Source organism: Sphaerodactylus townsendi, linkage group LG16, assembly GCF_021028975.2.
Source record: "Sphaerodactylus townsendi isolate TG3544 linkage group LG16, MPM_Stown_v2.3, whole genome shotgun sequence".
In the NCBI taxonomy this organism is placed as follows: domain Eukaryota; kingdom Metazoa; phylum Chordata; class Lepidosauria; order Squamata; family Sphaerodactylidae; genus Sphaerodactylus; species Sphaerodactylus townsendi.
The window spans coordinates 20742834-20762999 of record NC_059440.1 but is presented as its reverse complement, the minus strand read 5'-3'; the positions used below and the strand labels follow the sequence as shown (position 1 = coordinate 20762999).

Sequence of the window (20166 nt, the reverse complement as noted above, 5' to 3'; positions counted from 1 at the left end):
CCTGCGAGCTGGAAACCCGACGGCGGGCGTATTTCATCCCTTCCTCCCTGCAGCATCAGGTCAGGGGAGGAGGGGGCGGAGCTGGCAAGCTGGGGGCGGGGCAAAAGGGTGCCTCGGCGGCTGTTGCCAGTCGGGGACCGAAGGAGGCAGAAGGCTGGAGAAGCTGGAGCCGGCAGAGCAGGGCGGGCTTGGGAGACGCGGAGAGGGACCGGCCCGGAGGGACTTCTTGGTGCCAAGCCTTGGAGGAGCCAGAAGGTGCTGCCGGGACCGCCCGCCTTCTTCCCACGGACTCAGCGGCTGAAGTGCAGAAGGGATCGCCGGGAGCCAGGCGGGCATGGCGCGCCCCCTGCGGTGAAGGCTGCCGTCGGAGGGGGAGGCCGAGGCGGCGGCGGCCATGGCCCTGACCCTGGAGCGGGCTCTTTTGGCCGCCCGCCAGGGGGACGTGGACACGCTCAAGGCGCTGCAGGGCGACGGGCTGCTGGAGCCGGCCTCGCTGCGGGACCCGCTGGGCGCCTCGCCCGCTCACCACGCCGCCCGCGCCGGCAAGCTCAACTGCCTGCGCTACTTGGTGGAGGAAGCCGGGCTGGACGGCAACGGCCGCGCTCGCAACGGGGCCACGCCGGGCCACGACGCCGCGGCCACGGGCAACCTGGCGTGTCTGCAGTGGCTGCTCACCCAGGGAGGCTGCCGAGTTCAGGTAGGCGCCACCGGCCGGCCGGGCTGAGCCTGGCGCGCTCCTGGGAGCGCAAAGCTCAAGCGCTCCAAAGCGCCCGGGGCGCGGAGCTCTCCAACGCCCGTCGGACTCGTCCAGCCGACCGTCGGAAAGTCAGAGGCCCCCTCCGCGCACGCAGAAGGACTCACGGTCAATCCACCTTCACCATTGTTTGCCAGTGGAGTTTGCCCAGGAAAATCCAGTTTCAAAGTGGATTGAAAGTGGATTGAAAGTACAGTACTCTGGATGTGCGGAAGGGGCCAAATGGAGATCACTTCCGATAATACGCAGGGGTGATGGGGGAAGGCTTGCTTGGAAGGGGCGCGACGGGAAGGGGAGAGCGCCTCTGAGCGCGAGTGGAGTTCTTTCCCCCTTTAGTCCTTTTCTCTCCAGCAAGCGCAGTTAAACGGGGTGCCTTTTCGGCTATGAGACTGAAGCTGTCCAGCACTTTGCTGGCTGTCAGACGCTGAAAAAAGCAAAACCAGGGGGACGGTGGTTGATCATAATAAGCGGAGTTCCTAGAGGCATGCACAGAGTGCCCATTTTTTTCCTGCTGAACGTGCCACGTGAATGGGGATTTTTGTTGCGCTGTAGGCTTGGATAAGGGGCTGTGGCTGGGATCAGCATCAGAGCGCGACTTGTCCCTTACCATGGGTGCTGATTTTTTCAGTGTCTTCTTTTGGGAGGGGTGGCGGGAAGCGCCACATTCAGTTAGCAGGTTCCACAGGGGTAGCCATTTCAGCCACTTGCTGCAACAACAAACAACAATCATGTGTCCTCTTGCAGTTGAATGCCTACATTTCCATGGACTGGATCTCTGTCATCAGATGCACCAGGCAAAGAAAGTATCTGCCAGGGTAAATCCGTGGGGCTTCAAGGAAACACGAGGTGTTTTCAGCGTATGGGATGGGTGTGCAGGCTGGACCTAGAGGCATCCTTCAGTTCTGAACTGCACATTGTCTGACATATTGGGGAGACTTGGTAGCCCATTTTGTGAAAGATCGGGGAGCCTGTCTCTTGCTCCCGTCTCATTTGAGAAACCGAACCCATGCACAAGAGGGCAGCAAATTGGGATTTGACTCCCAGTGCACCCTTGGCAGGAGCCTGCAACCAATCCGGGCTCTCCATGGAATGTCTCGGCGCAAGGCACGTGCTTACAAATGTCCTTCCTGCATAACATTTTAATGCCCCGAAGCAGGTCTTCCCTGGGCTACTCAGTAGCTTTGGGAGCACACGTGAACGTAGAGGCTGGCTCATCTTTCTCACAACAGGGCCTGCTTTGTGGCTGTATGTTGGAAAGAGGTTCTGGGGCTGAGTCTTTGTTTTAAGTTTATTTAAATTTATTCCAGTAATACCTTGACTTTTTCTTCAGCAAGGATCCAAAGCGACTTACATTCATTCGTCTGTCCTCCATTTTACCCTCACAACAACCCTGCGAGCTAGGCTAGGGCCCCTTCCGCACATGCAGAATAATGCCCTTTCAGCCCACTTTCACAATTGTTTGCAAGTGGGTTTTGCTATTCTGCACAGCTGCAAAGTGCATTGAAAGTGGATTGAAAGTGCGTTATTCTGCATGTGCGGAAGGGGCCTGGGTGAGTGTGTGCAACTGGTCCTAGGCCACCCAGCAAAGGTCTGTGGCACAATGTGGATTTCAACTGGGTTTCCCAGATTCTAGTTCAGCACTCTAACCACTATAAAACACTGCCCTGGCCTTGTGAACCTCAGCTGCAGTCAATCCCAGCCCCCCAGCCCTTTCAAGTATAGATGCACCCAGTGGTGGCGAACCTATGGCACTCCAGATGTTCATGAACTACAATTCCCATCAGCCCCTGCCAGCATGGCCAATTGGTTCCCTTGGTTGGTTCCCTTGGTTGGAGTGGGGAGCAGGACCACTGAGAAGGAGCAAGGGCCCTGGTAATGCATTTATTTGGCTTTTATCCTGCTGTTCCCCATCATAGCATAGGACCCATGTAACCGGGCAAGTTAGGTGACTTGCATTATTTCAATGATTGGGTTGGATCTGGTCACCCCGGCGGGGCGGGGGGGGGGATCTTTATTTGGGGCCCCATAAAAGTTCTTAGGGGGAGCTGCTGTCAGGGCCCAAGCATCATTTTTTGGGGACCTGATTCAAATTTACAAGATCCCCACGCCCTCCCAGTATTTGATTTTGTCCTGAACACACAATCCCATGAGTCATAACGCTGTTTGGGACAGACGATGCTCACAAGGATAAGGATTTGCTTATTATGGAGGGAGCGAGGCTATCATTTGCAGATCAGGTAAAAATTTTTGAGGTGCTTTTGAAGACCCTGTTCTGTGAGCCACAGGTGGCTTTTCCCAGGTACATCTGGTTCATCAAGCCACTCCTGTGATAGATTCAGCTGACCTGCACGCTTTTGTAACTTTATGGTTGGAGTACTGTAATATATTTTATGTGGGAGTGCGCTTGAAGACACTCGGAAAACTCAGATGAATGCCAAACTCAGCGGCCAATTTTCTATTAAAGTTGGCCTAGCATGGATGTATTTCACCTGTCTCAAATCAGTTACAATGATTTCCTGTTTGTTCACAAGCCCAAGTTCAAGATGAGGCTTGTCTTAAAACTCTTCATGACCTGGGAATCACATATGTGAAGAACCATCTCTCTCCTGCGACCCTAAGGCCCCTTCCGCACATGCAGAGTAAATGCACTTTCAATCCACTTTCACAATTGTTTGCAAGTGGGTTTTGCTATTCCGCACAGCTGCCACGTGCACCGAAAGTGGATTGAAAGTGCATTATTTTGCATGTGCAGAAGGGGCCTAAGTCCCAGTCAGATCCCTTGGGCTATCCTTCTGCCCAAACTTCCTCCACCAGAAACCTGTTGACAGGTCAGGGCTGCTGGTGGCAATGAGAGAACCCTTCCTCTTCAGATGTTTAGGAAGTGACGCTGGCCGGTTTTATTTACCAGAGTTTCAAATGCAGTTTTCTGTTGCATTTGTTTTGTTCTGTTTTCAAGGAATTCATAGTAAGCTGATCCCATTTATGGGGCAGGATATCGATGTTTATAAAATTGCATAAGTAGATCATATCACGATAATAGGCTTATGGTTTTGGTCTCCCAAACCACTGGCCTGCACGGTTGTTGTATTTTTTTGCCATCAAGTCAAATCTGACTTATGGGGACCTCTGGTGGGGTTTTCAAGGCAAGAGAACTTCAGAGATGGTTTGCCATTGTGGTTTGGGATCAAAGTTCCTTAAGACTTGACTACACTGTTGAATCAGAACATGGAGGTCATTTTTAGAGGTCCCCCTCTCTTTTGGGGGGGAGGGTAGAAGGTGGCAGTAAGAGAGGGGGCCCTTTTTGGTAGCAGCCCCTTGGCTAGGAAGTAGAGTTCCCAGGAAGATTTGCACAGCTCCTTTCCTAGTGTTGAAAACAGCTGTTTCAAAGAGGGCCTTTGGGCTCAAGAAAGGAGCCGGACTAGTTTTTCCAGCTGAAATTTCCTGACATTTTATTTGAGTGGGTAATTTTAGCTTTCTGATGTTGAGGTTGGAGGTGCTTTTTCGGATGGTTGATTTTGGTGTTTTTCCTCCAGTCTGCAAGTTTGGTGTTTTCTGGTTGGAATGATTTGTTGTAAGACACAGATGCAAATAACTACACAAGCTTGCAGTGCTGGGAGCCAGTCTCTGTGGTACCCAGTTTTGGGAACTTCTGGCCTAGGCAGTTGTCTAGGAGGTCTCACTCTGCATAAAGCCACTTTATATGTTCTCTTCAGGTTTTGGGCGCCTGTGATTTCTTCCCACCAATGTCTTGGCATCAGTTTCTGTCAACACTATACACCATCTCAGATAAAGATGTTAGTATGGTCAGTTGAGGTGCAGAGGCTGAAAAAACTGTTTGCTTCCATGTTAGAATATAGTCTTGAATGAATATGAGAATTATCATTCGTTTTTCCACGCGGCCTCTGTCAAAACGATTATTTTGTGCATTATTGAACATGATACTTTAATACAAGAGCATTTATAGTTCATTGAACGACTATCATCAAACTTTCAAATGGAGGGGGGGGGGGGAAGCAGGGCTAGGTAAGTGCCAGGACCCAGGTGGGTTTTCTGGGCTGTGTGGTCATGGGCTGATAGTTTCTGCTCCTCGTGTTTTGCCTACATCTGTGGTTGGCATCTTGCCATGACAGGCCTCTGAAGAAACCTGAGGAGCAAAAACTACCAGACTCTACCAAAAAAAACCCTACCAAAAACTGCATCCTCACAGCCCGGAAAACCCACAACAGCCGTGAAAGCATTTGACAACACATAGAAGAAGAGTTTGGATTTATATCCCCCCTTTCTCTCCTGCAGGAGACTCAAAGGGGCTTACAATCTCCTTGCCCTTCCCCCCTCACAACAAACACCCTGTGAGGTGGGTGGGGCTGAGAGAGCTCCGAGAAGCTGTGACTAGCCCAAGGTCACCCAGATGGCGTGTGTGGGAGTGTACGGGCTAATCTGAATTCCCCAGATAAGCCTCCACAGCTCAGGCGGCAGAGCTGGGAATCAAACCCGGTTCCTCCAGATTAGATACACGAGCTCTTAACCTCCTACGCCACTGCTGGGAGAGACTTTTCTTTCAGGTACCCCAGTTCTACATATGCCATCAAAACAGATGTTTAGTATTCTGATTTTCAGTGTCCTTCCAAAGTAGCTCACTGTGATTAAAAGCCATCTTTCTTTGTGGCATAGTGGTTACAGTGTTGTGCTAGGGATACGGGAGACCCAGCTTTAAATCCCTACTCTCCCATGGGAGCTTGCTAGGTGACTTTGGACCAGTAGCACTCTCAGCCTGACCGGCCTTGCAGGGTTGATGTAATTAGGGTAAAACAGAGGAGAGGAGCATGACGTTATAAACAGCTTTGGGGAGAAAAGCAGGGCAGAAATCTAAAATAAACATAGCTATGTTATAAGGTGCTGAGAATACATGGATGTGGGTTTGGTGGTTTCTGTTGGCCCCAGTGCTTGAAGTGGTCATGGTTCTAGGCCAGTGGTGGCGAACCTTTGGCACTCCAGATGTTATGGACTACAATTCCCATCAGCCCCTTCCAGCATGGCCAATTGGAAGGGGCTGATGGGAATTGTAGCCCATAACATCTGGAGTGCCAAAGGTTCGTCACCACGGTTCTAGGCTGTTTTCTACAAAAGGGCATAAGATGTTGCCAGTCGGAATTGCTGTCAGACCAAAATGGAAGAACCAGCCCTTCCAGTCACCTGCGTGGCATTTTCATTTTTATTTGCTTGTTTGGCCATATTTATATCCTGCCTTTTTGCCTTCAGAAGGACAACCAAGGTGGATGACAAATGGAAATTTAAATAATAGAATAATGAACGCCAACAAAAAGCCATCATTAAAACTATTTAAATCCAATGCTAAAATGCAGAAAGAACCATAAAAACAACCATTAAACACTGGACTAGAAAGAGGGCCCTTCATGAAGGGACGCTTGCAGGCATTTTGAAGTAAGCATTGTTTCCATGCTGATGACATATTGGGAAGTTTTCTTTCCCACTGATTTTACAGCGTTCCAAAAAGACTCACGCTGCTTGGTAAAGTCTGACCATCTATTTTGCCACCCACAGGACACGGACAATTCTGGGGCCATGGTCTTGCACCTGGCGGCTCGCTTTGGCCACCACGAAGTGATTGACTGGCTCCTACGCTTTGGGGGCAGCGACCCACTGGCAGCCACAGACACGGGCGCGTTGCCTGTCCACTACGCTGCAGCCAAAGGAGACTTCCCTTCCTTGCGACTCCTCATCGGACACTGCCCCAGGTAAGGGAGGGAAAGGAAGTTTGGCCCAAGGTGGCCATTGGCAAGCTGACTGGGAGAGATTGCCCTGTGGTTATGGCCACTGACTTGGCTGCTTGGCCACAAAGTGATGGACGTTCAGGGTGTCCGTGTGCCTGAAATGCCTGCATCTGCCCTGCCAAAACCCCTTTTGATATGTCAGTGCGTGTTTGAAATGGATAGTAAGACATTTTGATGTTTGGCTGCAGAGTGTGCAGGTGGTGTTGAAAATGAATTGGTCTCTTCTTCTTTGCACGGTGAGAAAAAGGAAGTGTTCCAGATAGATGCAAGGGAGGTCCCAAATTTTCACACCAGAGACCCACTGTTGCATCCTTGCCTGGATCCTTTCTCTTTTTTTTGTGTCTTTGCTTTCTGAGAGATGGGTCCATCTTTCTCTATAAAACTTACTGGACAGGTGAACTGCTCGCCTTTGAGTCCATTCTCTTCCTCTGGGTTATCTGCAGCTGGTGTCTCTGAGGTTCCTGAAATCGATTCCTTCTGACCCATACACATCTGTGGCGGCCCCCTTAGATTTGGGATTGCGCTCAGGGATAGCAAACAGACTGGAGTCTTGAAAATAACAACTCATTCTGCTAGAAGGGAAGGGCTGTGGTTTAGTGCTGGAGCATCTGTTTGGCATGCCGAAGGCTCCAGGTTCAATTCCCAGCACTGCCAGTTGAAAGGACCAGGTGGTAGACGATGTGAAAGACCTCCACCTGAATCCCTGGAAAAACTACTGTTATTCTGAATAGAAAAGACTCACTTTGATTGATTGATGATAGGATACAGTATAAGGTTGCTTCATGTGTACTGCCTGTGGCAATGTGATCTTAATAACACATCAATGCAATTCTGACTGGAATCACATCCTTTTAAACACATTGGCTTCAGCGGATTTAGAGGGCGTAGCTCTAAGGGGCATTGCAGGGGCTGTTAACGGCAGAACGTTTTGGAGGGCGCTGATTCATAGGGTTACCGTGAGTCGGAAGTGACATGACAACACATCCCAAGCTCTGTTTCAGATCACACTGCGTGTTAAATTAGTATCACCCTGCAGAGAAAATATTAGATATCGCTGCCTGCATTGTTCAGGTTGGAAAAGCTTACCCTTCAGCCACCTCCCCTTCCTCAATTCTGATGCAGTTTAAGGTGCAGGACAGTGGCTCAGGGTTAAGTTATCAGCTTTGCATCAGCTTTGCATGCTTTTCACTCCTGACATCTCTGCTGTTAGGTTCTCAGGTAGCTGATGTCGAGGAAGGCCTTTCGGTGTCTGAGACTCTAGAGGAGGAATCTGCTGCCAATTTTTCTCAGCAGGGAACCAAGTGTGTCTTTAAAAGAAAGAACAAGCATGAAATCTTTAAGGTCTATTCATGGGATAGGAGGGATGCTGGAAAAACCAGAACGTGAAGGGAATGGCAAGCAAAGATTCGGGTGAGACTACAGTGCTCCTTAGAGCCCTTCTGCAAATGCAAAATAATGCACTTTCAATCCACTTTCAATGCACTTTGCAATCATGTGGAATAGCAAAATCCACTTGCAAACAATTGTGAAAGTGGATTGAAAATGCATTATTCTGCATGTGCGGAAGGAGTCTTAGAGATGCTGTACAGAAAGGGAAGAAGAGAAGACGAGTTGAATTTATACCCCCACTTTTCTCTACTACAAGGACTCTCAAAGCGGTTACAGCTCCTTCCCTTCCCCTCCCCATAACAGACACCTTGTGAGGTAGGTGAGGCTGAGAGAGTACTGAGAGAACTGTCACTAGCTCAAGGTCACCCAGCAGGCTTCCTGTAGAGGAGCGGGGAAACAAATTTAGCCCGCCAGATTAGAGTCTACCACTCCTGTGGAGGAGTGGGGAATCAAACCTAGTTCTTCAGATTAGAGTCTACCACTCTTAACCCCTGCACCATGTGGACGGAGGGGAACAGCTGCAAGTAATCCATACACAGATTTGTGACAATGCAGTAGCACCATTGTTTGGGGTGCTCCTGTATATTTTGATGGCTTATTGTGGGACCTCGTGTGAGCCACTTCCTAACAGAGGACTCGCAGCGGCCAGTGTTTGAGCTGCAGAATCTTAATAGAGTGTTAACTGGTATGTCATTGGTGCAGCGGTGTTGTTTATTTCATTTGTGGAAACTGACTTCCTTATACTTGCCCTTTGTTGACCTCTTGCTTTGAATTTTGATGCCGTTTGGCTCTTTAAATCTGAAAGGTGGCTGGCCCCTGTTCTAGGGAGTCCTTGTCCAATTTGGGAAATGGCGTTGAACTTCATGGCCCGATGGTCTACTTTGCTATAAAGGAACTCCCCGCCTTCAAGCCCAGTTTTAATAGCTTGACTTTAATAGCTATTAAACACTACAATACAAAGGTGCCTTATGACCCTTTGTTTGGTTTGTGTACAAACTGAGCTATTCATCATGGATATCAGAGGGCCTGTGAGGCGGAGTTGTTCCGCCAGGCTTTCAGAGGCCCAAAAACAGGCTTTTGGAGGCCCAAAAACAGGCTTTCGGAGGCCCAAAAACAGCAATTAAACTGAATTGCACTCAATTGCACTTGTGCTGGTCCCAATCCTGAATCCCCATTGCTTTAAATGGCATCTGTCGCCAACCTTATGCTTTGATTTGAAATGGAGCTTTGGATTGATTTTAATTTAAAAGTATTTAAACCAGAGTGGATTGGATTTGAACGACGATGGTATAACTATTTTATATTGTTTTAACTCGATTAGATTGGGTTTTTGTTCTTTTTAAACTACTATAACTGTTTTAAACTGTTTTAATTGTTCTAAGTGTTTTATGGTTTATTTGATCCGATTTATGTGTCGTTCACTATTGTAAGCCGCTCTGAGTCCTTGTGGGGAGGGCGGCACACAAATCGAAATCGATAAATGAAATATTTTGCGCTAAAGGAACTCCGCTTGCAGCAACTGGTTCAGCCTTGCGGAACTTTCTTCTTCCTGGGCTACCTTTATGACAAGCTCATGCAGTGCCTTAGCCCATGTGATCCTTATCCTCCACAGGTGTTTGCACGGTGCAGTCCCTTCCTTCCTTGGCCAGACAACAAAACCCTGGTCCGATAGATGGCCAGGCAGGAAGCCGACTGGCGCGGCCGCTGTCATGATTTGTCCTCGTTTTGTCAAAAGGCCCAGCCTTTCACCCAGTGTGACAGCTTTATCGTGGCGGGAAGTCAAGTGCCTCCTCTAAACGCTCGGCTAACAAAGCGCGTTTTAAAATTTGATGGAAATATAGCTTGCCGTTACACAGGGTGCTGTTGGGGATTTGCGCGCCGCGCTTTTGCAAAGGGGCGATAACACAGGGGCCTTTGTTTCAGCCGGAGGTTATGCAAATGGATTAAGCTTGTCTGCAAGGAAGCGTGGGGGTGGGGGGGTTCAGATGTGTGGAATGGGCACCTTTTCGTGGTCAGGAAGCGCAGGAGGAAGGGGAATGTGCGCCCTGCAAAGCGTGACTTCAGTGTGATTTGGATTATGTCTCTTGGTGACCGGGGGGGGGGGGGGGGCTGGGGGGGTCATATTTTGAAGAGTGCACCTGCATGCTGTCCTCCTCCTTTCCTAAATGTTGCAGCATCTCTAGGGTTCCACTCTGAATGTTTTGGAACCTGCTTGTAAGGAGCTTGGGCCATTATCCCCGACCTGTATGCAAGGAATCAATATTTGCAAGCAGGGAATCTGTGGGAACTTGTCAGGGTGATTTCATTTCCCCCTGCATGATGCATTCCCTTCCCACACTATTTCCTCTTTCCTCCTGACTGTCCTCTTATAGAAGAAGAAGAGTTTGGATTTATATCCCCACTTTCTCTCCTGTAAGAAGACTCAAAGTGGCTTACAATCCCCTTTCACTTCCCCCCTCACAACAAACACCCTGTGAGGTGGGTGGAGCTGAGAGAGCTCCGAAGAAGTGTGACTAGCCCAAGCTGGCGTGTGTTGGAGTGCACAGGCTAATCTGGTTCCCCAGATAAGCCTCCACAGCTCCAGTGGCAGAGCAGGGAATCAAACCCTGTTCTCCAGATTAGAGTGCACCTGCTCTTAACCACTACGCCACGCTGGTTCTCTCCTCTTATACTCTCCTCTTTGCTTGCTTCCTTCTCTCTTTCGTACCTGCCAAACCAAGCTTTCTTTTATTTGCCTCCGGAGTTATCAGCTTTATGTATTTGTTACCTTTATTCTCACCTTCCTCCACAGTTGGGACCCCAGAACAGCTTACAGCTGTCTCCTCTCCTCTGTTTTATCCTCACAACCAGTGGCGTAGACTGACCTTTTGAAAGGTGACTTAGAAGAAGAAGAGTAGTAGTAGTTTGGATTTATGTCCCACCTTTCTCTCCTGTAAGGAGACTCAAGGTGGCTTTCAAGCTTCTTTCCCTTCCTGTCCCCATAACAGACACCTTGTGATTGCTGAGAGAGTTCTTGGAGAACTGTGACTAGCCCAAGGTCACCCAGCAGGAATGTAGGAGTGCGGAAACACATCTGGTTCGCCAGATAAGCCTCTGCCACTCAGGTGGAGGAGTGGGGAATCAAACCTGGTTCTCCAGATTAGAATTCACCTGCTCTTAACCACTCTGCATTTTAAAAACTCAATTGGCATAATAATATAGCACAGGAAGTTTCAGGTATATTTGTGTTCCCCCCAACATTTCCAAAAACCATCCATCACCACCCCCCATAGCTCCAAAATGCTTATAGCTCTCATAGAATAGAATAGAATAGAATAGAATAGAATAGAATCTTTATTGGCCAAGTGTGATTGGACACACAAGGAATTTGTCTCCGGTGCATATGCTCTCAGTGTACATAAAAGAAAAATACATTTGTCAAGAGTCATAAGGTGCAACACTTGTCATGGGTACAGCACTTAATGGTGTCATATAGGTCTAGTAAGCAATCAAGGGAAACAATCCAGTAGTAATGAAAACATAAAATGCTTAAAATCATAAAATAAAATAAAATAAAATGAAAATAAAAAATGTCTAACAGGCTATAGTCATACAGTCCTTAAGTGGGAGGAGATGGGTAATAGGAATGATGAAAAAAAGTGAGTGCAGTAATTATATAATAAATTATATAATAAATGGTTCCAACATTGTCGAGGGAATTATTTGTTTAACAGAGTGATGGCATTCGGGAAAAAAACTGTTCTTATGTCTAGTTGTCTTGGTGTACAGTGCTCTGTAGCAACGTTTAGAAGGGTAAGAGTTAAGAACAGTTTATGTCCAGGATGCGAGGGGTCAGTAAATATTTTCACAGCCAGCACGGCCGATTACGGTGCCTGGGTCCCCTCCAATGGAAGGCGGGTTAGCAGAAACTGGGTTTACTGCAGTTCTGGTATTCTCTGAAGTCTGTGTCGATCTTGTTGGGTTTAGAACCAAACCACACAGTTATAGAGGTGCAGATGACAGACTCTAATGAATTCTCTGTAGAACTGTATCAGCAGCTCCTTGGGCAGTTTGCAGGCTTCCCTGAGTTAGGCGTAGAAAGAACATTCTTTGTTATTGCTTTTTTGATGACATTTTTGATATTAGGTGACCATTTTTAGGTCATGAGATATGATGGAGACTAGAAATTTGAAGGTCTCTACATGATACTGTGTTGAAATCCTGAGTATTGTGAGGAGGAGGTGGGATGGGAGGGTTTCTCCTGAAATCTACCACCATTTCTACGGTTTTAAGTGTGTTCACTTCTAGATTGTTCAATTGATGGCACCACGAATTTCAGTTGTTCAACCACCTCCCGTCTGTATGCGGTTTCATGCGTTGTCTCAGATGAGACCAATCACTGTTGTATCATCCTGCAAATTTCAGTATTTTAACAGATGGATCGTTTGAGATGCAGTCATTGGTATACAGAGAGAAGAGAAGTGGTGAAATTTTTGGCCAGGGCCCCTGATGCTCATTTGGGTGTCTGATGCTTAATTTTTTCCTAGCTTCACCTGCTGAACCTAGCCCTTGAGACACATGAAGGTGCCTTTATATTGACTCAGACCATTTGTCTATCAAGGACAGCACTGTTTACTCTGACTGGCAGCTGCTGTCTAGGGTTTCATATCATCTGCTGCCTGTCAACTGGTAATGCCAGGGATTGAACCTGCAGCCTCATCATGCAAAGCAGATGCTCTGCCCACAAGCCACGCCCTCCGTCTTGGTGTTATGCCCTTCTCCAGTACACATTTCCACTGAGCCTCTGCCAAGGGCGGGTAAGTCTGTTGCATCTCTGAATGAAAAGTTGTCGGATCATTCCAGCAGCTTTAAGAAACAGAGATGTATGCGCTTCTTCTGCCCTTGGAGGAGGAGGCTTGTTGGGTCTCTGCCTGAGTCCCCGCTCTGGGAGTCAGTTTTCAGTGTGTGTGTCCTCTTGACAACCTCTGTGTGATGGGGCTGTCTCCAAGCTGTAAATTTGTGTGAGGCTGGCTTGATCAAGGCTACCCGACGAGCAGGATTACCACAGGAGATGCCCTGAAGCCCCTAAGGTGTGTTAAAAGTCTGGTGTCTTGCGGCTGTTGATTACTGGAATGCTAGCTGGCAAATTCTTCTCTGGATGGAAAGTGCCATTCTTGCTTGGGGTCAGGCTCCGCGCCGCCTGATTATTCTAGATAGAAAACTCTAGCCACACCCCTGAAACTTGGCTAACACCTTTTCTTTGGGGTATCTCACAGGGCCTGCTTTGAGGGGGACCGCATCCATCTTTTCTGATTTTGTGATGTGTAGGATAAGGGCTGTGCAGTTGTAAGTCATTTGTGATCTGGTTCGTTGAACATTCCAGACTGCTGGGAGCGTGGCTTTCTCGACCTGGCACTCTGGTTTGAGTGCTATGTTTGGTTATATCCCATCGACCTTGTTTGCGTGGTTTTTAGTTGTATCGTACCCTTTGGATTTGCATTGCTTTTAATTGCGTGATCTGCCTGGAGTCTCAGTGGAAAAGGCAATGAAAGGTAAATGAAGTAGTCAAGTAAAGGGGTAGGATAGGTGGTCCCTGGCCCGAGGGAAGTTCGCTTAACTTTTTAGGCCTTGGCTGCAGTCAGGGGCATGCCGCCCAGGGGAACATATGGGGTCAAATGTCCCAGACTCACGGCGGCCATTTAGTCGTAATGGGGGGGGTGGGCAGAAAATGTATCCTACAAAAGTGCTTACCGCCCGTGGCATGGACCATTATGTTTCAAATTGTAGGTATGAGGTGGGTAATTTGACCAGATGGTCACCTTTGAGGCAAGGCTAAGACAGGGGGGAGAGTGGCGAGCCACGATGCTCATGTCTTGGCCTTGGCTACAGGGCGCGCACACTGCCTTCTGGGCTTGCGTTACCGTTTCCAGCCTGTGAGCAGGTAACAAAGCTTAAGCTGAAATCTTATCATATCTTTGATGCAGCGAATGAAGCCAATGGACTTCAGAAAGCCTTCAGCTCCTGGGCCACCTTGGACAATTTTGTGCCGCGCATCCGATGGAGTTCATTTTCAATCGTCCCGATTTTTGGGAGGCTGCCGCACTGCCTTGGACACCAGAAGGCAGTGCGAGCAGCCTCTACATCGAGACAATTGAAATAACCCTTCCGAAACTCGTATTGTTTGGCGCCGGGACTGTCCCATCAAAAGCGGGACGTCTGGTCAGCCTGGAGATGGGGCATGTTTTATAATGTGATGGTGACTTTGAGATGACCTGGTGCAAAAAACTTTGTTTGGTCATGGTGGGGGAGGGCGGCTGCCCATACGGGGGTGGGGTGGGGGCTCAGATTTTGTACCAGGCTACATTTTCCCTAGATACACCTCTGGCTGCAGTCTGGTGGAATACTCTGTTCAATGTGACCAGGTCCTTCAGGGTCTTATGCAATGCCATTGGGCCTGTAAGACAGAGCTGTTCCACCAGGTGTATGTTTGCGGCAGCTACGATACCATCTGGTCCCCCCCTGGTTCCATCAAGCCCCCCACGAACCCCTCAAGCAAGGTGTATGCTGCTACTGCCATCTTGTATTAGTCATTTATTGTATTAGTAATTGATTATATAGGAATGTTTTTATTGTTTATATTTGTATTGTTGTATTGGAAAGGGGGTGAGCTAACCCGAGGCCAAAAGTGGAGGGGGGGGGGGTGGCATACTAAATTGAATTAATAAAAATAAGTGTTGGTCTAATTGCATTTATTTTGCACGTTCAACTTGGCTTTTTATTTACTCACTTGGAATTACAGCAGTGATATTTTGGCGGTGTTGCAGTTATAGTTGAGCTGATCATGAAAATGAATCAGGCCAAGATGTGGGCGGTCCATTGCCAAGCATTGCCCCAAACTGTTCGGGAGCAGTCAAGTGTCAGCAAGGAGGCATTTGAACCCTTTCCTGATGCTCGGCCTTGAGCATTTTAGATTTCCCGAGCCCTCAAAGTACATTTTCTTGTTCCATACAAGGTCAATACGGCCAAGGTGATGCCCCTTTAAGAATCAAAGGAGACGAACAACTTCAGTGTGGCTGTACAGTCTTAGAATGCGCTACACTCCCAAGAAAGGAGGAGATGTCCAGTGACACCTTAAAAAGCCTAACCAAACTTTCTCCTAGCAGAAGCTTTTGTAGATGAGAACTCACTTGGGCCCCTTCCGCACATGCAGAATAATGCACTTTCAATCCACTTTCAATGCATATTGCAGCTGGGTTTTACAGTGAGGAATAACAAAATCCACTTGCAAACAATTGTGAAAGTGGACTGAAAGCGCATTATTCTGCATGTGCGAAAGGGGCCCATGGAGGAAGTTGCACAGTAGTCCATGAAAGCTGATGCAGGAATAAAACTTCGATAGTCTCTAAGGTGCCCCCAAACTCCTGTGTATTTTCAGCTTGGCGTAGTGGTTAAAAGCGAGTGGATTCTAATCTGGAGAACCAGGTTTCATTTCCCACTCCTCCATATGAGCAGTGGACTCTTATCTGGTGAACTGGATTTGTTTCCCTCCTCCACATGAAGCCTGCTGGGTGACCTTAGGCTAGTCACAGTCCTCTCAGTACTCTCTCAACCCCACCTACCTCACAAGGTGTGTGTTGTGGGGAGAGGAAGGGAAAGGAGTTTGTACGCCACCTCGAGTCTCCTTACAAGAGAGAACGGCAAGGTATAAATCCAAACTCCTCTTCTTCTTCATGGGTGATTGCTGTGGAGATCTCTGTGGTGGAAAGGGAAGAAGTGTATTGGTGACATTAGTTTACTAAGCAGGCCACATTGTGACGTTTACTAAGCCGGCATCCTTCTGAACACCCCTTCAGCACGGTGTAGTGGTTAAGCGTGGTGGCCTCTAATCTAGAGAACCGGGTTTCATTCTTCACTCCTCCAGAAGACCGGAGGACTCTTATCTGGTGAACTGGATTTGTTTCCACGCTCCTGCACATGAAGCCTGCAGGGTGACCTTGGGCTAGTCACAGTTCGTTCGGAACTCTCTCAGCCCCACCTGCCTCCCAAGATGTGGGGAGAGGAAGGGAACGGAGTTTGTAAGCCACCTTGAGTCTCCTTGCAGGAGAGAGGTGGGAAAATAAATCCAAAACTCCTCCTCCTCCACTGTGAAACACTAGCATACCGTGTTTCTCCGAATATAAGACAGTGTCTTATATTAATTTTTGCTCCCAAAGATGTGCTATGTCTTATTTTCAGGGGATGTCTTATTTTTCTGTGTTCTGTTCGTCGGGCATGCTTCCAAACAAAAACTTTGCTGTGTCTTACTTTCGGGGGATGCCTTATATTTCGCACTTCAGCAAAACCTCTACTATCTCTTATTTTTCGGGGATGTCTTATATTAGGGGAAACAGGGTAGCTACCCCTTTAGAACTACCTCTTGAGACATGCAGTAAGCCTCGCCCTTGAGACGTGCTGTTTTGCCCTCTACTCGCGAACCCAGCTGCGGGTTAAACCATCGCTGAGTGGGGGCAAATCACTTAGCCTGCTCTTCTCCAGATGGGCTGGTATTCCTTCGGAGCTGGCCATCTGGATCTGTATCGGGAGGCCATTGTTAGGTGCCAACTGTGCAGCTAGCTGTTCGTTTAGGGACTCCCGTTTGGCCGAGCAGCTGATGCAGAATTGCCACCGATCATGAAAACAGGCCGGCTGGAGGCTGGGGAGTTCTACTTTGCAGATTAAAGAGCTTTTAATCTCATTTTCCATGATGAGGGTGCAAGATTGACCTATAAATACCCTGGGAAGAAGGGAGGCGGCGTATAATTAACCACCAGCTTGTGGTTGAACTCCTTCGCAAGGGAGACGTTTTGCAATCTGTTGGGCAAAACGAGGACCGAGGTGCGGGTTGTTGGCAAAGGTGAAGGGAGTCCCCTGTGCAAGCGCCGGGTCATTCCTGACACATCTGGTGATGTCACATTGTGACGTTTACTAAGCAGGCCACGTTTATGGGGTGGTTTCTCATTGCCTTCCACAGTCGCCTACACTTTAATCCTCTCCTGTGTTCCCGGCAAGTTGAGGCCTGCATAAGTTCTGCATGTTGCTGAACAAATCAGAAGCCCAGAACTCTTTTATGTCACTGCACGAGGCTATGGCTGCCTTTGTGCAAATTGCTGAGGACCTTTTGACCCATCTGGCTTAGTTTCCTCATCGAGACAGGTTTCAGAATGGCAAGAGTCTTTTTCGGGTGGACCTCAGAGGGTGGCTTGAAAACAGGAAAACGGGGCCCACCCAAAGACAAGATCAGGGCTGCTAGGGGGGTCCTTGGGAGCAGCAGTGGCGTAGGAGGTTAAGAGCTCGTGTATCTAATCTGGAGGAACCGGGTTTGTTTCCCAGCTCTGCCGCCTGAGCTGTGGAGGCTTATCTGGGGAATTCAGATTAGCCTGTACACTCCCACACACACCAGCTGGGTGACCTTGGGCTAGTCACAGCTTCTCGGAGCTCTCTCAGCCCCACCTACCTCACAGGGTGTTTGTTGTGAGGGGGGAAGGGCAAGGAGATTGTAAGCCCCTTTGAGTCTCCTGCAGGAGAGAAAGGGGGGATATAAATCCAAACTCTTCTTCTTCTTCTTCTTCTTCTTCTTCTTCTTCTTCTTCTTCTTCTTCTTCTTCTTCTTCTTCTTCTTCTTCTTCTTCTTCTTGTAAAAAAATGACTTCGTAATTGGCCAGGAGGAGAAAAATCCAAAATGTACTGATGAGTACTGAGCATGTTCTAAAGAGGTAACTTTCTCTTGTCCTAGGGAGCTTGTAGAGTTGTGCAGGAAGAGAACTGGATCGGGAGGAATGTTCCCATTGTTTTCCCTCTACCAGTGGCGTAGTGGTTAAGAGCAGGTGTACTCTAATCTGGAGGAACTGGGTTTGATTCTCCGCTGTGCTGCTTGAGCTGTGGAGGCCCATCTGGGGAATTCAGATTAGCCTGTGCACTCCAACCTTGGGCTAGACACAGTTCTTCTGAGCTCTCTCAGCCCCACCTACCTCACCAGGTTGTTGTAGGGAGAGGAAGGGAAAGGAGTTTGTAAGTCACCTTGAGTCTCCTTACAGGACAGAAAGATGGGGTATAAATCCAAACTGTTCTTCTTCATACACATTTTTAACCTAATCACATTGATATACAGTTTTCCTGATCTAATTCTTTGTCGCCATCATTCTTCCCTGCCACCAGATGAAAGCTGGTAATTGCTAGATTACTGTAGTATGATAATATTATAACAGGCTATTGTCACTATCTATTAGTTTCTCAGAATGCCCAATGTTCTTTTAAAATTTTTTAGTCTGTAGGCCTAATTGTTGCAGAGAGAGAAGAATTGCACATTTCCCCTTATAGCTCTGCAAAGAAAAGGGCTACCATCTAACTTAAAAAAACAGAAACAAAAGTCAGGCATTCAGAAGAACTAGTAGATTGAGGCTATAGATCAGTGGTGGTGAACCTATGGCACAGGTGCCAGAGGTGGCACTAGGAGCCCTCTCTGTGGGCACGCACAAACAGAGTCGCCCCTCCCCCCCACACACATCTAGGCTGGCCTGGGCTGCTGGGCTCGATTATTAGCATTAAACCTAAGACCTATTTTGGGGGAAGCAGTGTAGGTAACCCTGTTAAGCGCTGTTAAACCACACTGATTTTCATGCGAAGAACAAAAGATAATCCTTTACCTGGGAGTAAGCGCGGTTGCTGTCAATGGGGCTTGCTTCTGAGTAAACCCTCCTAGGGTCGTGATTCACCGTTCAAAGCAAAGCCACCAACTACCACCAAGCTTACTCCTGAGTAATACACACCTCAGAGCCAACCGTTTATTCTAAACTAAAACCTCAGCATTCAGGTGAAATTGCCGTGTTGGCACTTTGCGATAAATAAGTGGGTTTTTGGTTGCAATTTGGGCACTCGGTCTCGAAAAGGTTCACCATCACTGCTATAGATCATTAAAACGTTATTGCACTGTAGCAATCCAGCTATTTTTAAAGCCCCCCAGAAACATTGTGGTAACACAAGGGTGGTGACTGGTAAAGGAAGGGTTGAAGCAAGGACAGCACAGAGGAAATTGCTGAATGGATGCTCTGTTGTCCCTGCAAATTACCGCTACAGGAAGTATCACTGCCACGTAGAAGCCGCTACGGTGTTACATGCTGCTGTCTCAAATGCCCATGCTGCAAGTAAACATTTGTGGAGGGCAAGAAGCCTTCATGGCAGATTATCCATACAGGTAAATACAAGTGAACAAAGTGGATTATGACCTAGCAGGCAGGTATCTTAAGGCCATGTGGTCATTCGGAACAGCAGATGCTCTGGCACATGGAGGGAGATACTCTGAAGCACGTAGTGCGAGAATCTCTCAGAGAGTTGCTGAAATGTGCCTCTAGCCAACCTGGGCAATTAGTGTGGTCTGTGCTAGTGATTAGTGGTATATAATTAAACTTATTACACACAAATTGTGAGGTGTGGACATATATATTACTTCCCTGGGAACACTTAAGGGTGGACTATTTTTCCTGTGTTTTCCCATTCCTGTTGAGTACTGTTTTTCCCTCAATGCCCAACGCTGCTTCTTCCTAGCTGGATTAGTGGCATGAATGAAGCTACCCAATCAGGGATCATGCAGCAAAGGGGTTGATGTCATACAGCTACTCAGCCAATCAGATGTGGCCATGTGATGATATCTGCCAAGAGTTAGGCCCCTTCCGCATATGCAGAATAATGCACTTTCAATCCACTTCCACAATTATTTGCAAGTGGATTTTGCTATTCTGCATAGCTGCAAAGTGGATTGAAAGTGCATTATTCTGCATGTGCAGAAGGGGCCCTAGAGAAAGTGCACAAGACGATGTCAGTGAATAAGTTAATATTTCAGCAAAATATGTACCCAATTGAAGATATTTTTACCCACCATTCCTTCAAGAGGTTCATAGAATTATAGGGTTAGAAGAGACCATAAGGGCCATCAAGTCCAACCCCCTGCCATGCAGGAACACACAATCAAAGCACTCTCGACATATGTTCATCCAGCCTCTGCTAAAAAAACCTCCAAAGAAGGAGACTCCACCACTCTCCGAGGCAGCGAATTCCACTGTCCAACAGCCCTGACAGTCAGAAAGTTCTTCCTAATGTTTAGGTGGAATCTCTTTTCTTGCATCTTGAATCCATTACTCCATATCCTAGTCTCTGAAAAAAGAAAACAAGTTTGCTCCCTCTTCGACATGGCATCCCTTCAGCACAGCATTCATAATT

At 47.9% G+C, this 20166-nt stretch overlaps 1 protein-coding gene across 1 annotated transcript in view; it reads left to right on the top strand.

Moving 5' to 3' along the window:
* The first annotated feature begins 124 nt into the window (after positions 1-124).
* ESPN (espin) overlaps positions 125-20166 on the top strand; it is a 100603-nt gene continuing 80561 nt past the window's right edge. The window contains exons 1-2 of the mRNA XM_048519181.1: positions 125-697; positions 6317-6510. Of these exons, the coding sequence (XP_048375138.1) occupies positions 395-697; positions 6317-6510 (497 nt within the window). The 5' untranslated portion in view covers positions 125-394. The remainder of the gene's footprint in view (positions 698-6316; positions 6511-20166) is intronic.